Source organism: Lithobates pipiens, unplaced genomic scaffold (genome assembly GCF_037356315.1).
Source record: "Lithobates pipiens isolate NorthernLeopardFrog02 unplaced genomic scaffold, aLitPip1_a1.2 Scaffold_23, whole genome shotgun sequence".
Lineage (NCBI taxonomy): Eukaryota > Metazoa > Chordata > Amphibia > Anura > Ranidae > Lithobates > Lithobates pipiens.
In genome coordinates this window covers 67,812,350-67,833,364 of record NW_027507785.1, presented here as the reverse complement: position 1 = coordinate 67,833,364, position 21,015 = coordinate 67,812,350, and the positions used below count along the sequence as shown (strand labels likewise).

Below are 21,015 nucleotides of genomic sequence, written 5' to 3'. Positions count from 1 at the left end.
TTTTTAGGGGTGAATACACCGCTCCTAAAGCGCCCCTTCACATTGAAATCAATGGGAAGCTCCTGCAAAACGCCTGAAAAGGGCCTGAAAAGCGCTTTTGGCAACAGGTTTTAACCCTTTATTTGGCCACTAGCAGGGGTTAAAAGCGCCCCAATAGCGCTCGAAAAACGCTGGTAAAGCTCTGATAGTTTAAAAGCCGCTTCACAAGCATTTTTCAGGTGCTGACATTGTGAAAGGGCTCTTAAAGCACTTGGACTTTCACATTGGGATTGCAGATGAGGCTTCTTTCAAGTGCTTTACAAGCGCTTTTTTTAACGCTAAAGCGCCTGAAAAACGCCTGAAAAACGCTCCAGTGTGAAAGGGGTCTAATGAAAATAGATAACTAACATTTTAAAATTGCGCACACGCGTGGAATGGTGACAAACTATGTTACTTAAAAATCTCCATAGGAGACACTTTAAAATTGTTACAGGTTACCTGTTTAGAGTTACAGAGGAAATCTAGCACTAGAATTATTGCTTTCGCTCTAACGTTCGTGCAATACCTCACATGCGTGGTGTGAACACTGTTTACATATGCATGCTCGACTTACATATGCGTGGGCTTCTGCGTGAGGAGGAAGGGATGGGGAAGCTTTAAATTTTTTTTTTTTCTTATTTATTTTACTTTTTATTTTTTACTTTTAAACTGTCCCTTTCATTTTTTTTATTTTTCAATCACTTTTATTCCTATTACAAGGAATGTAAACATCCCTTGTAATAGAAATAAGGACAGGACCTTTTTCTTGAGAGACATGGGGTCAAAAAGACCCCAGATCTTTCCGTCACCTTTAAAAGCAAAAGGTCCAAAAAAAATTTTGTTGGGATCTTTTGCGTTTAAAAAAAAATTGTTTACTGACTTTAGTTATGTCATGATGTTGCTTCAGTCCTCCAAGGCCATAGAGGTGATCATAGATGATCTAATCCTCAAAATATCTTATTCCTCCAGCACTGTTGTGTTGTCACATGATCTCTCCCTGTTCTTTGGCATCTGCAGGTCAAGATCTTTGGGGGGGGGGGGGGGGGGGCTTATATTACTCTGCCAATGTATGCTCTCTACAGTGTCTGTGTCTGGCCAGCCCTGATTGGTGCTGTGCCAGTCACATGACTAAAAAAAAAACAGTTTCAGAAGAGCAATTAAAATTAGATTACATATATAAAAAAAAACTATTTTACAGCTCCCTGTATATCTTTATTGCACATGAAATGTGTGTTTTTCGTGCATTAATGTGGTGTGGGCGGAGTCAACGAAGATAGACACCAGCTTTCATTTTGTTCAGATGGCATCTACATCCAAGGCTCTTTTTTTGCACTTTACATATATTAGCATTTGCATGTGATAATACCGATTTTATATTAAAACTATGTTTTTTTGTGAATTTTTTAGTAAATGTATTCAGTATGTATATTATATTCCCCCCCCCCCCCCCCCAATAGTGTTTAGCAATAGGAGGACATGTGTCCACCTATTGGGGGAGTGTAATTTACCATATATAATACCAAAAAATAAAGCAATGGACTAAGACTGGGATGCCATTAAAGTTCATGTGTGTGTGTAAAGGCAGGCGTCCCAATACTTTTGGCATTATTGTGTATTTATGATAGCACTTCTCTCTTAGGTAAATTCCCAAAACATGTCCTGTTAGGGATACTTGAGTACTGAGGTTGGGGCCCGCTGTTGTAGATGCAGAATAAACTTCCCTTATATGATTTTGAAGCTGAATACTTCAGGTCATGTTTTATTGCTCCCTTTTCAAATGTTGTATGTTCCTATAATGGTAATTACCAAGATGCTATAGCTTTTTTTCTGGCATAGGCCTTGTTTAGCCTTGCTTTGCTTCTCTGAAGAGTGATCTGTGTTTCGCCTTCTCACCTCCTGTTTAAACCCCTAAAAATGCTGGACTACCATGCCGCACTTGTATGCGTTGCATGTGGTTGCAAGGCCTCTATTCACTTGAATGGGTTGTGAACGATGGGTGGTAGTACCCTGTCAAAAACATCAGGGGGTATAATTCCTGGCAACATGTGTACAGCCTGGCCACTGGCTTTTCCACTAAAGGAGGAGCAGTTGAGGTGCAGTAAAAAAAAGTGTCTCAACCGTGTGGTCTTGCCGCCCCTTAACCATTAGCCTAAACGAGCCCTAAGGTGGGATCCTCAGTAGACATAATGTGGCTCCCTGAAGAATTATTCCACTCAAAGGGGTTTATTTACTAAAGGCAAATAGACTGTGCATTTTGCAAGTGCAGTTGCTTCAGAGATGAATAAATGAAGGGAAGCTCTGCAGGCTTCCATCATCCAATCATGTGCAAGCCAAAATGCAGTTTTTTAATTTTTCTTGCATGTGATTGGGTATGCTTTGCAAAGTGAAGCTTTACCTTATTTACTAATCTTTAGAGCAGATCACACTACACTTCTGTTAGGCTCCACAATGTGGGAATACTCACAGATTCTAAGCACAGTAAATGCAAACGAGATATAGGTGATCTTATTCATCTTCTCTGGAGGTGTCCTAATCTCCACCGATATTGGATAGATGTTCTGGATAACCTTAATAGGGTATTCCAATCTAAAGTACCGCTAGACCCTAGATATTGTCTGCTAGGCACCATTTCTGATTTTATCGCAGAAGAGCTCATGAGGGTAGCATTTAATCAAGCGCTCTTCCAGGCCCGTAAGCTCCTTCTGCTGCTCTGGAAATCACCCGACTCTCCTTCCTTCTGAATGTGGGTGATCCATATGGGCAATACCGTTATATTTGAGAAACATGTATACCAACATAGAGAGCGCTTGGGAAAGTTTGATAGGATGTGGGCACCATGGCTGGATCCCCCTGGGCTCGGCCTGCGTGAACTTGTTGGTTCTGCAATGCCCTACTTGACTTGAACTATTGTAAGCTGTTGACATATGTATAGGTGTGGTACAATGTGAACTCAAAGTTCAGTAAACCTGTTTGATGAAAAAAAAAAAAAAAAAAAAGAAATAATCTCTAGAGCAGAGGTCTCCAAACTTTCTAAACAAAGGGCCAATTTACTGTCCTTCAGACTTTAGGAGGGCCATCATGAGTAGAAATTGTCCCAGCATCAGTTGGAGTAAACAGTGCCCCATTTTTGGTGTTAATGAGAGCAATAGTGCCCCATTGTTGAGGTCATTGGGGGGGGGGGTGGATTGTGCCCCATCGTTGGTATCATTGGGAGGAATAGTGCCTGATCTTTGGTGTCATTGGAACTGTGCCCCATTATTGGTGTCATTGAGAGGAATGGTCCCCATCATTGGTGTCATTGGGTGGAACCTTGCTCCTTTGTTGGTGTAGTTGGGAAGAATAGTGCCTGATCTTTGGTGTCATTGGAACTATGCCCCTTTGTTGGTGTCGTTGGGAGGAATAATGCCTGATCTTTGGTGTCATTGGAACTGTGCCCCATCATTGGTGTCATTGGGAGGAATGGTCCCCCATCATTGTTGGTGTAATTGGGTGGAACTGTGCCCTTTCGTTGGTGTCATTGGGAGAAATAGTGCCCAATCTTTGGTGTCATTGGGAGGAACTGTGCCCCATCATTGGTGTCTGTGGAAGGAATGGTCCCCCATCATTGGTATTATTGGGCCCCAATGTTGGTGTCATTGGGTGGAACTGTGCCCCTTCGTTGGTGTCAGTGAATAAAATACTGCCCCAAGAGCTGGATAAAAGCAAGCTGAGGGCCTCATTCGGGCCCCCGGGCCGCAGTTTGGAGACCACTGCTCTAGAGCAAATTCCCTCGCAAAGTGCACAGTCTATTTACTTTTAGTTAATCAACCCCAAAGTGTTTCATTTGGTTTCATCATGATTGGATTAAAAAGTTTTCTACTATTACTGCGCAGTTAGTACACCAATCTTGAGATGTCAATAATATGGCAGACAACAGGGCACGATCAATACTAGAATTAATAAATCATTTGTTAGGTAGTGTCCATTCCCTCGTTATAATTACAACATTTTTCATTTTGTCCAGCGTGTGCATTCACTGACCTTTAAAAGTTCTAATTTCAATAAAAGCTTTCTTTAACTGCTGCAAAATTATACCGTGAGCCCTCTACAGCAAGTATCAAGGTTGAGAACTCTAGATTAATGGGACAAGTTTAGTTGAAGTTTTTTTCCCTTGTAAGAACGAGCGTTTAATTGATAATACCAGCGCGTACAAAGGTCTGTCTCCAGCTTGGCAGCGTCTCTGTGAAGAATCGTTAACATATTGAGGTCTTTGCGGGGAAGCCAGCTGGCTCACGCTGGGTACAATTATCAACCGGGACACATTATTTGAGATCTCTCTGGCATGCAAGTCCCACTGCTGTGAAGCTCTGAACTTAAGCGGTGCCAGTTGGCGCGGCACTGATGAGAGACAGTGCTCAAGGACAATGTTAGTGAGGTTGTAGTAGGGATTGTGGTGAATTAGGAAGTCAGTTTCTGGGTTAAAGTTAGGAACTACAACATTATTATTGGAAGAGCCTATCAATGCTAAGAGCATAGAAGAGAAGGGTGATGCAAAATGTCTCCGGCAGACAGCCATACCGGGATTAGGTAGTTCTAGAGTTTACAGAAGCTTCTGCACCAGGATTTGGTTTCTGTAGAGTTTACAGGACCTTCTGCACCAGGATTAGGTGGTTCTTGAGTTTGCAGGAGTTTCAGCACTGGGACTTGTTGGTTCGAAAGTTTACAGGAACTTCTGCACCAGGATTCGATGGTTCTAGCATTTACTGGAACTTCAACCCCGGGATTTGGTGACTCTGAAATGTAGAGGAGCTTCTGCACCAATTTGGTGGTTCTAGAGTTTACAGGAGCTTCTGCACCAGGATTTGGTGGTTCCAGAGTTTACAAAAGATTTAGCATCGGGATTAGGTGGTTGTAGAGTTTACAGGAGCTTCAGGACCGGGATTAGGTGGTTGAAAATTTTACAAGAGCTTCAGCACTAGGATTAGGTGGTTCCAGAGTTTTCAGGAGCCTTAGCACCAGGATTAGGTTATTCCAGAGTTTTCAGGCGCTTCAGCGCCGGGATTAGGTGGTTCTAGCATTTACCGGAGCTTTAGCACTGGGATTAGGCGGTTCTAGTTTTTACAGGAACTTCAGCACCAGGATTAGGTAGTTCCAGAGTTTACAGGAGCTTCAGCACCATGATTTGGTGGTTCTTGAATGTAGAGGAGCTTCTGCGCCGATTTGGTGGTTCTAGAGTTCACAGATGCTTCAGCGCTGGGATTAGGTGGTTCTACAGTTTACAAAAGCTTCTACACCAGGATTAGGAGATTCTAGCATTTACAGGAGCGTCGGCACTGGGATTAGGTGATTCCAGAGTTTACAGAAGCTTGAGCACCAGAATTAGGTGGTTCTACAGTTTACAAGAGCTTCTGCACCGGAATTAGGAGGTTCTAGCATTTACAGGAGCTTCAGCACTGGGGTTAGGTGGTTCTAGAGTTTAACAGAAGCCTCTGCCACTCAGAACAGTGAGATCCTTTATACAAAGAATGAACATATCCCAGGAGTCACATAGACATTTTCTAACCCTTCTTCACTCTATGCATACCAAAGATGCTGCCACAACATTATTGGGTCTATTTTCATAAGAAATCACTGTGCATTTGTGTCAATCATCCATGCATCTGTAATGAATGTATTTGCCTAATACATTTATTTTATTGGATAGTCATCTCTATCTAGTGGCCATAATGCAGTATTTATTCTAAAATGACCTCAATCAGGAAAATACTGCATTATTGCCACTAGATGGCGCCAACGATCCTAGGAAATAAAGATTTATTTTTGTTCTGCCTCTTAAAGCCCCTGCATATTAGCCTATGTGCCCATAGGTGTTTCGAGGCAGAAAAAAAAAAACACTGCCAGCGTGTCCAGGAGCAGCAGCTTTTTTGGCAGAAAAAACACTCGATGTGCTGAAACGTGCGTAAATATTTACAAGTGGCAACCGCTTTTGATACCAAAATGCTGCTGGCAGGAGGAAAGGCATCTAGGAGAGATGGGCAACTGTCCAGTGTGCAGTGAGGCCTGAAACTGCAAAAATTCAGTTCAGTTCAGTATGGTAAACATATAAAGAAATTTAGGGAAACCTACAAATAAAATTGCAATTTACCCAATACTACTGTAGTTTCCCTTTAATAACACAATAAAAATAATGAATGATAATTAACAGCTTAGAGTCTGCGTAGATAAAAATGAAATATTTTTTTCTGGTCCCTCTGAATTGGGTTTGGTAAACTTTCACATGTGATTTTTTATTTTTTTTCCATTCCAGAACAATGGAGGACCCTATGTGGGCCCCGAAGCTTGTCCTTGTGTGCACAGCATTCACAGCCCATCCTTACTGCCTGTCAATGTGGAAAGAAAGATAACATTAATTGGGAAGAACTTTCATCATTATCAGGTATTCATGTGTTTTGTTCTGGTGAAGGGATTAGTAATGTAATACGCCGGTGTCCTGTCGGATAGTATCTGCTGTGTACTGCGCATGCGCAGTACACAGGACAACCACATTCCAAAAATAGCCGAAGGTGAACGGCGCCTGCGCCGTGAGTCCAGGTTGTAGCCCCACTATCCAAGTGAACATAGAGTTAGAATAAAAAGAACCGAGCGCAACGAGGCTGTGCCCGAAGCGTGGCGAGCGAAGCAAGCCCGCGAGGGGCACCTCTAATATGTGCAGCCCTATGTCCACTTGGATGGTGGGGCTTGCACCTTGACTCACGGCGCAGGCGCCGTTCATCTTCGGGGATTTTCCGAATCTCCTTCTCCTCCATACTGCGCAAGTGCTGCGCCTGCGCAGTACGGGGCGGACACTTTTAGATGGCCGGACTCTATATGTCAGAATACCGGCACAGCGGCTTTGCCATCTCTACTTTTTAGAATGCACAAGTTCCGGCAAGCCCTGTTAGAGGCTGGCACAACATTATGGGGTTTATTTATGTTTTTTTTTGCATATGTTTCTGTCATTCACACTGAATAATGCTATAACCCTGATCAGCGGATTACAACCCACTGATCAGAGTTATTAACCTCAAATGTGACCGAATGTATGTGCTTCTTCACCTCCCGCCGCTCCCTTCCACCTAAAACTACTCCCCCGCTCTCCCTTCCTATCCCCTTCACCCTCCATCCTCCCCTCCAGCACTGATTATCCCCCCCCTGCACCCGATTCAACCCCCCCCCCCCCCCCCCCCCCCGGAAACCGGATCCCTGCGGCTACCCTCATTAGCCGGCATCCCTCCTCTTCCATTCCAGCCAGATTCAGGTGCTGCATGGAGCTTGGGCGATCCAGATGTGTCCCCCCACCAGTCAGATAGCCCCCCGTACTGCCCCCGCACCCCCAATCTATGCTTGCTCCGAGCGACATCCTTCCTTCCCTCCCGCCGCCTGCAGCTTTTCCCTGGAGGGGGGGGGGGGAGCGGTGTGGGTGGGGGTGAAGTTGGGGCTCGAGGGAGCTTGGTAAACACGTGTTTACCAAGCTCCCCAGTGTAGTACAGTGGACATAGGCAGCGATCACTCCTATATCCACTGACAGCTGATACATAGTAAACCGCGTGAGTTACTATGTACCAGACTGTCATTTTATGAATGAATGAGAAATCTCATACAGATTCCTATGTCACAAAAAAGTACCCCCGGCACTCACCCCCTCCACAGCTTCCTAAGCTTCTCCTCCTTTGTCACAAATGACAAATCGTAGCGAATCGTGGGCAGAATCGCGGAGACTCCACCCGCAATTCGGAATGCAGAGATGTGAACGGAGCCTAAGGGAGCAATGAAAACCTTCAGATTTTTCGAGAAAAAAATTAATCCGGTTATTAAAATTTTTGCCTACGTTCAGTCTTCACCATTTTGCAAAAAGGGGTCATTTAAAAATTACAAATATTTGTTATTTATTTATTTATTAACTCAATACAGGTCAAGCTTTTATATTTAGGAGGAAGTTTTTGTCTGTTAATAATGATTTTAGCGTATTTTTTACGAAACTATTGTTTTCATAAACATTTGCGCAAATATCATTGTGCCCTAAAAATCAGTAGCACCTTATTTGTATTCTACTATTTGTAAAATACCCTGGCCACCTGAGTATAAAAATGAAGCACAGGGCCTGGCAGTGAAAGGGTTAAACCAGGGTTGTTGTCACTTTAACCGCCTCCCTCCTACCGTATGGACAAACGACAGCGGGCGGGATCCCCTCTCGTTCTGGCCCGACTTCATATAATGACGCCCAGTCGCATTGCGATCGCATGCACGTCGGGGGCCAGCTGTGTCCCTGGGACATGGTGTGACCCTGATCGGTAAAGAGCCGATGACGTGGCTCTTTACCCATGTAATCGGCTGTGTCCAATCACAGAAAATTACATGAAAGCACAGAAGTGCCAGTAAGCAGCTCTCCTCACCTCACATTGACAGAGTGTGAGGAGAGGAGAGCCGATCAGCAGCATCTCCTCACAGGGGAGACCTGTACAGATAATCAGTGCCCTGATCATCACTGCAGCTCCAACAGTGCCCAATAGTGATGCCAGTCTGTGCCCATCAGTGACACCAAGCTATGCCCATCAGTGACACCAATGTGTGCCCATCAATGATGCCAATGTGTGCCCATCAGTGAGGCCATTCTGTGCACATCAGTGATGCCAATCAGTGCTGCCTTTCAGTATCCACCAGTGCCACACAACAGTGCCCATCAGTGCCAATATCAGTTCCCATTAGTGTTGCATATCAGTGGTCATCAGTGCTGCATATCAATGCCACCTATCAGTGCCCATGAGTGCTGCATATCAATGTCATCTATCAGTGCCCATCAGTGCTGCATATTAGTGTCTTCTCATCAGTGCCACCTCGTCAGTGCCCATCAGTGCTGCATATTAGTACCTCTTCATCAGTGCCACCTCGTGAGTGCCCCTCAGTGCAGCCTCCTTAGCTCACATTAGGGAAAGAGAAAAATGACTTTATTTACAAAATTTTCTGACAGAAACTGATGCCGGGTACATGCGACCGGACTTTCCGGCAGACTAGGTCCAAAGGGATTAGTCCGTCGGACAATCCGATTGTGTGTGGGCTAATCCAATCGTCTTTTGAAAAAAAATTCAGACGGACCTAGAAATGGAACATGTTTCAAATCTATCCGACAGACTAAAATCGGGAAAACCGTTCGTCTGTATGCTGGTCCGAAGGACCAAATATGGCACAAGGGCAGCTATTGGCTACTGGCTATTGAACTTCCTTTTTTAGTCCTGTCTTAAGTCATCACGTTCAAATCGAACGGACTTAGTCTGTTCATGTGTGGCCAAGTCCGTTCGTTCAAGAAGGCCATTGGAACTCCGCCGAAAGTCAGTCGGGAAGACCATCGGACCTATTCTGTCCAGTCGTGTGTACGCGCCATTAGAAAAAGGTTTTTTTTTTTTTAAATGTTCAGACTTTTATTGTTTTTTTTAGCAAAAAATAAAAAACCCAGCAGTGATTAAATACCACCAAAAGAAACCTGATTTTGGTACAGTGTAGCATGACTGCGCAATTGTCATTCAAAGTGTGAGAGCGCTGAAAGCTGAAAATTGGCCTGGGCAGGTAGGGGGTGGAAGTGCCCAGTAGGCAAGTGGTTAGGGGCAAACTGACTCCCTCTAGTCAGAATGGCATATGTTTTTTGACTCTTACTGGTAACCATTATTGGTGCGATTATATTGCAGGACCCGCAGTGGGATTATGAGTGTGTTCTGATCCTGGAGGGCAGGACGGTGATCACAGATGCCTTTGTGGAAATGGATCCTGAGGACCAATCCACTTATTATATTACATGCCAGCTGCACCAGGTAAGAAAAAATGATGAGTAAAGGTGAGGTCAGGGCAGAAGATGCAGTACGGAGGATCAGTATCAGACATAAAGGGCCCCTGTTTTCGGACTGAAATAAGAACTGTCTGTTGTGCCCACTAGACATCACAAACTGGTTGACGACCTGAATTTTCATTTCTGGAGTTAAGCAATAAAGGTTGGTCACTTCTCCACCCCCCAGGCTGTGATTGGACAGTAAAGGAGCAGACTGCTCTCCTCCTCCTGTCCATGGGGTTCTTGTTAGTACCTTAGTATTTTGATAAAGCACAACTGATTGGCTCCAAGTACTTCTCCCCCTTCCCTTGGAGTGTGTTAAGTACTGTGTTCAGATTGCATAAGGAACCTGGAGTTTGTGTAGTTGTGAGTGCTCCGGTACCCTCAATAAACTGGAGCATGCACAGTCCACAGCACCATCAGCAGGCCATTAGGATGTACTGCAACAACTGTCATTGATCGTTTGTAGCCTCCTGTGTTTTGCTCTTTTCCTTAAAGGGTAACTCCGCTTTTGTGAGGGAAAAAAAATAGCAAATAAAAAAAAAAGAATAATACAGCATATACAAATGCCACACAAGTCATAGTATAATTGAATGTTGTTATTAATGACCTTTCCTTTTCAATCTACAGCGCTGTAATATTCTGTAAAACACAATGCAATGTGGAAACCTGGAGGCGTTCTGTACACAAATGATGTACAGGCATACCCCACTTTTAAGTACAGAATGGGGGTTATTTACTGAAGCTGGAAAGTGCAAAATCAGGCTCACTTCTGCATAGAAACCAATGAGCTTCTAACCCCAGCTTGTTCAATTAAACTTTGGTAATAAAACCTGGAAGCTCATTGGTTTCTATGCAGAATTGAGCTTGATTTTGCACTTTCCAGCTTTAGTAAATAAACCCCATTGTGTAGTTAAAAGTGGGGTATGCCTGTACGGAGCCGAGGAGTCTGCACTAAGATACAAGTCCGATTTTTGCGCATCCCCTGCAACAAAAATGTTATTTTTTTGATAGGAGATTCCCAAACAGGAAATCACATCTAAAGGAATGCAGACCACTCTCCTCCTTAGAGGCCTGCATGTGCAGCAGCTGATTGATAATTATAAAATCAATCCCATTCGTTTCACTCAGCAAATAGACAAACATCTATTTCTTTAGAATAATAAAAGATAGAAATCTGCAACAAAGTTTGTTGAAAATCCCTGCAATGTACATAGATCACCCAGAGGGAATGTTTTTTTCTTCAACAAAAGTGGAGTTACTCTTTAAAGAATAAGAATCGTGTAAAAACACAATTTTATATATATATGTATATAACATTTGCATTTTGTCCCTCCTCGCTCTGTTCTTGTTGTAGTATAGGTACTCAGCTGAGCAACCAGAGTTCAATGCCCTGATCTATGTGCAGAGGGAGCCGGAGATGTGGGTGGACAGCTATGAGGACCTCCATGGTACGTGAGCCGCTTGTGGTGTAGACGGGGAGGTTCCACTATGTCTGATTTGTCCCAGGTCTTATGTTGTCCTCTTCTCTTCACAGTTACTTTGTATAACTGCTCCGTGGGGCACTCCGACTGTAGCCGCTGCCAGACTGCTGATACTAAATATAATTGTGTGTGGTGCGGAGGGGAACATCCCAGCTGTATGTACCAGCCATCTTGCACAGAGGAGGTGGAGGGCACCTGCCCCGCGCCACTCATTCACTCGGTACGTAGGTCAATTAAGCAGATGTGACAACAATTATCCTTTGAGTACACGTAGGCATGTATTTATGAAAAAATGTGTATAGCAATTGGCCTAGTGAAAGTCTACATACATTTGACCTGTGCAAATGGCACAAAAAAAATTAATAGGTATATCCTGTTTAGGTTGAATATTTTTCATTAACTTAATTTGGCCACTCGATGGCGCTAATTATCATAGAAAAAGGAATATGATACTTTTCTCCATCTAGTGGTCACATGTGGTTCAGGAAGCACAGGAAAAGACCTCATAACATTTGTTTTTTGCCCATTCACACAGAACAAATGTACATGCACTTTCACTTGGCAATCTGCTTTGCAATTTTTCTTTTTTTTTTTTTTTGTAAATACATCCCACAGCATACTTTGAAGTTTGTAATATTTAACTTTTCTTAGAATAAACTGCAAATTGACTGACTCTATCATCAGGCACTGGGCAGTGGTGATGTACAAGAAGCAGATTCTCTTGGCAATGAATCAGAATCGTCTCTCTTTCACTTGACTCCAGTGAACTGACATGTGATTGGTTGCAATGGCTGTAGGCATCATCATCAGGGGTGGACTGACCATTTGGGCCACTAGGGGGCCCCATCAGGGTTGCCAGCCTCAGTAAAACCAGGGACAGTATGTAAAAATCTGTGTTTTTTTTTTTTACATCTGTCTCTGAAATGTCCCTTACCGACATCCTTTTGGTCTAAAAATTCTGAGATTATAGCTGCCCCACCTCTCCAGTACCTTCTCAGCCAATAGAAACAGTCTGTGTATACTGTGTGTAAATGTATGTTTATACTGTGTGATTGTATACTGTGTGTGTATACTGTGTGGCCCCATAATTTCTGATTGCCTGGGGGCCCCATAATCTCCTATTGCCCGGGGGCCCCATGAGTTGTCAGTCCGCCCCTGATCATCATTTTCTCAATACCATGGCTTGCCCAACACCAGTCACAGCATATATCAAGCTTTCCCAACCAGGGTTCTTCCAGAGGTTGCTAGGGGTTCCAGTCCTGAGAGTTACTAGATTGCATAGTCCTAAAATACAATGTAAGGGGGTCACTTCCACACTAATCCCCAATGTATGAGGGGCTTTTTTGCACTGACCACCAGTGTAAGGTTCCATTTTTGCATTAACCACCAGTGTGAAGGGACATTTTTCCATTTACTTCCAAAATCAGGGGGCGTTTGGTATTTTTACACTTTCTACCAATGTAAAATGCAATTTTTCCATTGACCACCAATTTAAAGGGGCGTTTTTCCACTGGCCATCAGTGTTAAGTACACTTTTCCACTAAATAGTGTAAGGAGACCCTACAAATGTCACAGTCTGTTTTTTTTCTAGCCATTATTAATAATTTTTTTTATTATTATTAGTGTATAAAGCAAGGGAGTATCGTAAAATAATTGTCTTGAAGTGTCAAATATTCTAGGTATGCCATATTCTTTTGACTTTGTTTACATGGACAGAGGGGGGTAGTTCATAGTGCGGTAGCCACAATGCTTGGCTTCATGGCTGGGCAAAAATGGTACAGCATGCTTAGTTTGGCTGGCAGTACCATCGACAAATGCAACCCATGCAAGTGAATGGGGCTGCAACGCAACTGTAAGCCAAACGATTAACTTGCAGTTGCGGTGTGGGATGATAATTGTAAATCCTTGGCTGAAAGAAAAAACAGGCTCTCAAGTGGCAGCAGTATCACCTCCTGAATGCCTGGCAGATGCTACACCTCCTCTCTGAAAAGCGATCCACCGCTGTAGAGAGTACAAACGTGTGAATGAGGCTTTTCTCTTTATTTCTCTTTATCCTTTCATTAAAAAAAAATTCAGAAACTTACTAATGATGACAATTTACCATAAATATTGGATGGAACATGTTTAGCAGGGGTTCTCTGCGGCCTCAAAATTATTATAACAGTTGAGAAAAGCGGGTTTACGGGCTATTGGCTACTAGCGTGAACGTAGTCCCGTCGTAACGAAATAACGTCATCACGTTCTGAACGATCGGATTTTCCGACAACTTGGTCCGACCGTGTGTATGCAACAGTTTCGGACACAATCCGTCGGACAAAATCCAACGGATTTGGTTGGCAGAATGTCCGACCGTGTGTACAAGGGCTTAGACGATATGGGAAAAGCGCCAGCACACCATAGAGGCTGGACTCTCCTTGTCTTCCTTGGCTGTATAGGGTGGCGACCAGGGAGCCTGTCTTCTCTAGTGCCGTAACTGTGTTGAATGGAAGGTCGCACACCGATGAGGTCACTGGATAAAACTTTATTCAACCACAACCAGCAAGGAATAACACCCCTCTGATGCGTTTCACCCCAATGGACCTAATTAGAGAGGTGGTTGTGGCTGAATAAAGTTTTAGCCGGTGATGTCACTGGTGTGAAACCTTCCATTCATCAGTCAGGTCATCTTATATTTTCATAGCACTGAGGTCCGGATCTGTTTCCTTTCTCTTTTGCTGATCCAGGTTTGTAATGAATATAATCTTATGTTATGTTGGAGTCATGACTCAGTATAATAACTGGTTGGAATCATGTGATCTGTTCCAGATTGAGCCTTTGTCTGGCCCAGTAGACGGTGGCACCAGAATCACCATAACCGGCTCCAACCTGGGTCAGAAACTGGAGGATATTGTGGACCATGTATCTGTCGCTAACATCGCCTGCAAGGTGGATTCACTAAAATATGAGATTTCCAGCAGGTAATTTACAGAACAAATATTTGTGGATGTAATTGTTAGCAGCTAAGGTTACAGCAGAGGTGGCAAGTTAGGTTTCAAACCGTCAATGCCGGTCATTCTCAACAAGAAGCTTTTAAAAGTAATGTTTGGAAGAGGGGCTTTGTGGTTGGCTGAATGTGGCACTTAGGGCACTTTCACACTGGGGCGTTGGCATTAAAACGGCGCTATTTTTAGCGGCACTTTACCGTTCTTTTAGCGGCACTTTTCGGCCGCTAGTGGGGCACTTTTAACTCCCGCTAGTGGGCTAAAAAAGGGTTAAAGTGGTTGTAAAACCTTAAAGATCACTTTGACCTACAGGTAAGCCTAGATTAAGGCTTAACTGTAGGTCCAAGAAATATCTCCTAAATCTACACGGTTTAGGAGATATTTGAAAAAAGACAGGCACCGCTGTCTCCGGCGCATGCACCATAGACAACGGCGCACTGAGCATGCCGCTGCTAATGGCGATATGTCCTTAGTGGCAGCTCCCATGCGCATGCACGGGTGTGACGTCATCACGGCTCCGGCCAATCACAGTGCCGGAGGCCCGATACCCGGAAAGAAGATGGACGCTCCGTGGAAGAGGGGACAGCAGTGACATCGCTGGCTCCTGTGTCAGGTAAGTGACACATAATGGGCTACTATGCGATACATACAGTAGTCCATTATGCTTTACCTTTGCAGGGAAACAAAGAGAAAGTGAACCCATCAGGGTTTACTTCCTCTTTAAAAGCGCCCGCAAAGCACCGCTGCCCATTAATTTCAGTAAGCAGGGGCGCTTTAGGAGCGTTGTATACACTGCTCCTAAAGCACCTCAAAGATGCTGCTTGCAGTACTTTTTTTGACTTCATGTCTGCGCACCACTCCAGTGTGAAAGCACTCGGGCTTTCACATTGGAGTGACAGGAGAGGAGCTTTACAGGCACTTTGCAGGCACTCATTTTAGCGCTATATCGCCTGTAAAGCACCTCAGTGTGAAAGGGTTCTAAAAAGACAAGTCCCTACCCCCGCTCCAGCCCTGCTGCAACACTGTCCCTCCTGCTAAGGCCAAACCCTCTGCCTTCTTGTGCCCTGCTCTTTGCCATAGGCATCCAAGCAACATTCCTGGCTATATATCTTTGTATCCACAAAAACTGGTTTTGCTGCACTTTACTGGTGGTGTTCAGGAAACAGCATTATAGTCACATCACAAGGACATACATTCCGGAGTCACTTGACAATACATAGTCAATTACATTTAGTGGACGGTCTGCAGTAGTCACAAGTGAAAGTATATGCAGTACCTTTAGCAGCCATCTCCCTTTTAGTCTCTCCTCTACCCCGGGGTCATCAGTGCGTACAGGACTGTGCTCTCTGTAGTCACCTCCTTGCTAGGTACATCTCTCCCTCAAGGGAAGCAGCATCACACGGGGATCTCCAGCCTGGCCTAAAAGGACTTTTGAAATCCACCCTACCCCCCACCTCCATAAGGGACAGAATGACTATAGCTGGCTTTCTCTATGTACAGATCCACTCCTCCTGCCCTGTCCAGGGCCTACATGTGCTGATTTCATCTTCATAGGTGTGGGTGTTTGGCTGTAATGCCCCAAGAGTGAGTGAGTGCCCCCATGAGTGAGTGTGCCCCTTTCTACCTGGCTTATATCAGGGCACCTACTCACCAGGGGTCAAGTCCTGGGGAAAAAGTGTGGGAACTCCCACCCAAGATCCACTCGCTCACCAAAAAAAAAAAAAAACGCTCATATGCACGAACGCTTCAAAATTGGTATTTTTCATCCAATCTTCGTATTGTGTGTATGAAGCTTAACTGTTAGTACATAAAAAAAAAGAACAATCCTCAATAAACATAAATACGGTAATTCTCTAAATAATCAGCATTCATTCAATTGTGCTTCCATTCAAATGTGAACATCATGTTCTGATCTTTATTGGGGAATGTTATTTTGTATATAGAGTGTTTATGTGGTGAGTTTACACTTTTCATTGAACATACAGTGGTGTGAAAAAGTGTTTGCCCCCTTCCTCATTTCCTGTTCCTTTGCATGTTTGTCACACTTAAGTGTTTCGGAACATCAAACCAATTTAAACAATAGTCAAGGACAACACAAGTAAACACAAAATGCAATTTGTAAATGAAGGTGTTTATTATTAAAGGTGAAAAAAAATCCAAACCATCATGGCCCTGTGTGAAAAAGTGATTGCCCCCCTTGTTAAAACATACTATAACTGTGGTTGTCCACACCTGAGTTCAATTTCTCTAGCCACACCCAGGCCTGATTATTGCCACACCTGTTCACAATCAAGGCATCACTTAAATAGGAGCTGCTTGACACAGTAAGGTCCACCAGAAGATCCTTAAAAGCTACACATCATGCCGAGACCCAAAGAAATTCAGGAACAATTGAGAAAGAAAGTAATTGAGATCTATCAGTCTGGAAAGGGTTATAAAGCCATTTCCAAAGCTTTGGGAATCCAGCGAACCACAGTGAGAGCCATTATCCACAAATGGCGAAGACATGGAACAGTGGTGAACCTTCCCAGGAGTGGCCGGCCGCTCAAAATTACCCCAAGAGCGCAGCGACGACTCATCCAAGAGGTCACAAAAGACCCCACAACAACGTCCAAGGAACTGCAGGCCTCACTTGCCTCAGTTAAGGTCAGCGTTCATGCCTCCACCATCAGGAAAAGACTGGGCAAAAATGGCCTGCATGGCAGAGTTCCAAGGAGAAAACCACTGCTGAGCAAAAAGAACATCAAAGCTCGTCTCAATTTCTCCACAACACATCTTGATGATCCCCAAGACTTTTGGGACAACATTCTGTGGACCGATGAGACAAAAGTGGAACTCTTTGGAAGGTGTGTGTCCAAGTATATCTGGCGTAGAAGGAACACTGCATTTCATAAAAAGAACATTATACCAACAGTAAAATATGGTGGTGGTAGTGTGATGGTCTGGGGCTGTTTTGCTGCTTCAGGACCTGGAAGACTTGCCGTGATAAAAGGAACTATGAATTCTGCTGTCTACCAAGAGATCCTGAAGGAGAATGTCCGACCATCTGTTCGTGTACTCAAGCTGAAATGAACTTGGGTTCTGCAGCAGGACAATGATCCTAAACACACCAGCAAGTCCACCACCGAATGGCTGAAGAAAAACAAAATGAAGACTTTGGAGTGGCCTAGCCAAAGTCCTGACCTGAATCCTATTGAGGTGTTGTGGTATGACCTTAAAAAGGCCGTTCATGCTCGAAAACCCTCTAATGTAACTGAATTAGGACAATTCTGCAAAGATGAGTGGGCCAAAATTCCTCCAGGACGCTGTAAAAGCCTCATTGCACGTTATCGCAAACGCTTGGTTGCAGTTGTTGCTGCTAAGGGTGGCCCAACCAGTTATTAGGTTTAGGGGGCAATCACTTTTTCACACAGGGCCATGATGGTTTGGATTTTTTTTCACCTTTAATAATAAACCTTCATTTATAAATTGCATTTTGTGTTTACTTGTGTTGTCCTTGACTATTGTTTAAATTGGTTTGATGTTCCGAAACACTTAAGTGTGACAAACATGCAAAGGAACAGGAAATGAGGAAGGGGGCAAACACTTTTTCACACCACTGTAGTTTGGGTAACACAGGGTTAAACGGAAAGGTCATAAATTAACTGCACATTATCTGGACAGAATGCTTGGGGAGATAGTGATGTGTTCCTGCTTAGGAGATGTATGTTAGCTTGGGGGGCTGCAAACTCTGCAGGGGCTCCAACACACACTCGCTGCTATTCCAACCCTTCACATATTTCCACATAAACCTCCCTCCTGGCATTAACCTTTGCCAGGTATTGTGCTCAGCTTACCACCCCAAACTGATGTTCCTCCCTCAGCTCACCTCTCTCCCTGCATGTCCTGTGAGCAGAATAGCTGTGCTCCTCCTCTGGGTTCTCTCATCATATGGCACTGAAGATAGAGAGGGAGGGATTCAGTGGAACACACAGAGCAAGTATGCAGGAGACTGGGGGGGGGGGGGGGGGGGAGATGAGGAGAGAAAATCAGGAGGGGCCAGCGGGGAGGAGCGCATCACGAGAGGTCTGACTAAATACAATCTCTTAGCAGCAGGGACCTGATCTACACGTCAGCTAGCTGTGATTGACAGGTAGATCGAAGCGGAAGCTGTCATGGGGCCCCCTACTGGCAATGCCTGAATGATCAGGTGTGCGGCACTTACAATTGCGAGCTGTGTCGGCAACTGCTGGTGTAGCACCTACCACACAGCTCGCATACTTCAAAGTCTTGCAGGACATGGCTGCTAATGGGAACTGAGTACCTGTTGTGGAAAAAGTACAGGAACTCCGTTCCCATGCGTTCCCGCAGGACTTGAGCCTTGCTACTCACCCATGACATCACTGTAGAATGACTCTACTTAAAAGGGGGCCTAGCACCAGATGACACTATTTACTGTAACCAAACACTATTCTGGTACAAAGCCACTTAGTGGCAAAATAGCTAATTACACCTGCCTACAATCTGGTAATTTTCATTCAAAAATGTTTTGTTTTAAGAACATTTATTAGCTTTTTTAATCTTTAGTGGAGTCAAAACATTGTTCATTTTCAACTGCAGTGATGAGAAAATTCGAAGTAGAAGGATAGGAATTTTTTGTTGCAGAAAGGCATTTTTGACCATCGGTGTGTCTTTTGTTTGGGAAAGTCCATTCATTCCAAAATGTAAAGAAAAAGTTATTGCTCAATGGGATTTTAAAGGGAACAGACAACTACTGAATGTACTAATGCGTAGTAAGTGTTTATTGAAGTGAAAAGGGGAGTATGTAGGTTATTAGCCTACATGTATGTGAAAAAAACAACAATGTACAATAAAAAGGTATACAGGATGCAAACACTATGCGCACAAGTACAGATACAGCTATAGCAATTCCAACGCGTTTCGAGTGTATACTCTTCATCAGGGATTGAGGATCAGCATATGCAAATGTATCTATAAAGAAAAAACATAATAAGGAACACATAGCTGGTACATATCTAGGAGGTGAGCACCAAGATGGGTAACCCAGTGCATATACAAATTTGTTTAAACAGTTTACCGGGATGTGGGTCAGACCTACTCCAGACCAATCCTAGCACCTACACCCATTCCTATTCATTCCAAAATGGAATGTTTTTTAACCACGTCAATACAGGGCATTTTCACCCCCTTCCTGTCCAAGCCAATTTTCAGTTTTCAGCGCTGTCACATTTTAAATGACAATTTCGCAGTCATACAACACAAATAGAGTCATGCAACACAAATAGAGCTTTCTTTTGGTGGTATTTGATCACCTCTGCGGTTTTTATTTTTTGCGCTATAAACAAAACAAGAGTGACAAGTTTAAAAAAAACACATTATTTTTTACTTTTGTTATAATAAATATCCCAATTAAAAAAAAAAAATGTTATCTTCAGTTTATGGCAAATATGTATTCTTCTACAATCGCAATAAGCGTATGTTGATTGGTTTGCGCAAAAGTTATAGGAATCACAAAATAGGGGATAGATTTATGTCATTTTTTTTTATTAGTAATGTTTACTAGTAATCTGTGTGACTGTGACATTGTGGCAGACACATTGGACACTTTTGACACTATTTTGGGACCATTCACATTTATACAGTGATCAGTGCTATAAAAATGTACTGATTACTGTATAAATGTCACTGGCAGGGAAGGGGTTACACACTAGGGGGCAATCAAGGGGTTAAAAGTGTTACCTAGGGGGTAATTCTAACTGTATGAGGAGGGGACTCACAAGGGGAGGAGACCGATCGGTGTTCCTCTGTACTGGGAACACACGATCAGTCTCCTCTCCCCTGACATGATGTGGATCTGTCTGTTTACACAGACAGACAGATCCACATCCCGGCTCTGTTACCGGCAATCGCGGCCGCCGGGCACGCGCACCAGCTCCCAAGTGATGTGGCGGGTGCTCCCCCTAGATGGCTGGGAAGCCCAGGACATCATATGACACCCGTCCAGGATGGGAGATCCCTCCTGCGGAAGTCATTTGACTATAGGCGAGGTATGAAGTGGTTAAATACCTTAAAACGACATTCAGGTCATCAAATGTACCGATGAGAATTTTCATACAAATGTTCGTTCAAAAATCTACTAGTGTATGGCCAAGCTAAAGCCCCGAAGGCCCGATGTCACTGTGTTCTAATTGTAAAATTGTCAGCTCCATCTAGAGGCCAAAATGAAATATCGTATCTTGGGCACTAGGTGGAGCTGATGATCATAGGAATTGCTCTATTACAGAAATTGCAGCTAAAATTTGTGCAGCTATATGGATGTGTGTGACATTGGTCAAATAAAAAGTTTTATAAATAGACCCCTTTAAAGTCGGCTTCACACCTATGCATTGTTTAGTGTATTTTAAGTTTTGCAAAAACACACTACAGTCCATTAAACAAGGTTTCCTATGGGTCATGTTCACACCGGTGCATTTTATGGAAAGGCCCAGGGACTTTTTTTTTCTGTTTTTTTTGTTCCATAGACTTTAATGGATCAAAAATGTATAATGGAAAATGCAAAATGCGCCTGGAATATGCAAACTGCACCCTGCATAGGTGTGAACCAGGTCTAAGTCCCTTGTCAATCGACAGAGTCTGTGACAGTGACATCTGCTGGCTGAAATAAAGTACTGCATTCAGTTGCAAAATGACAGTATAT

At 43.7% G+C, this 21,015-nt stretch overlaps 1 protein-coding gene across 4 annotated transcripts in view; it reads left to right on the top strand.

Annotated features, from left to right (window-relative positions):
- PLXNB1 (plexin B1) overlaps positions 1-21,015 on the top strand; it is a 344,778-nt gene that overhangs the window by 283,288 nt on the left and 40,475 nt on the right. For all 4 annotated transcript variants that reach the window (XM_077451813.1, XM_077451814.1, XM_077451815.1 and 1 more), the window contains 5 exons: positions 6,305-6,433; positions 9,717-9,839; positions 11,211-11,304; positions 11,391-11,557; positions 14,143-14,294. In XM_077451813.1, coding sequence (XP_077307939.1) covers positions 6,305-6,433; positions 9,717-9,839; positions 11,211-11,304; positions 11,391-11,557; positions 14,143-14,294 — 665 coding nt within the window. The remainder of the gene's footprint in view (positions 1-6,304; positions 6,434-9,716; positions 9,840-11,210; positions 11,305-11,390; positions 11,558-14,142; positions 14,295-21,015) is intronic.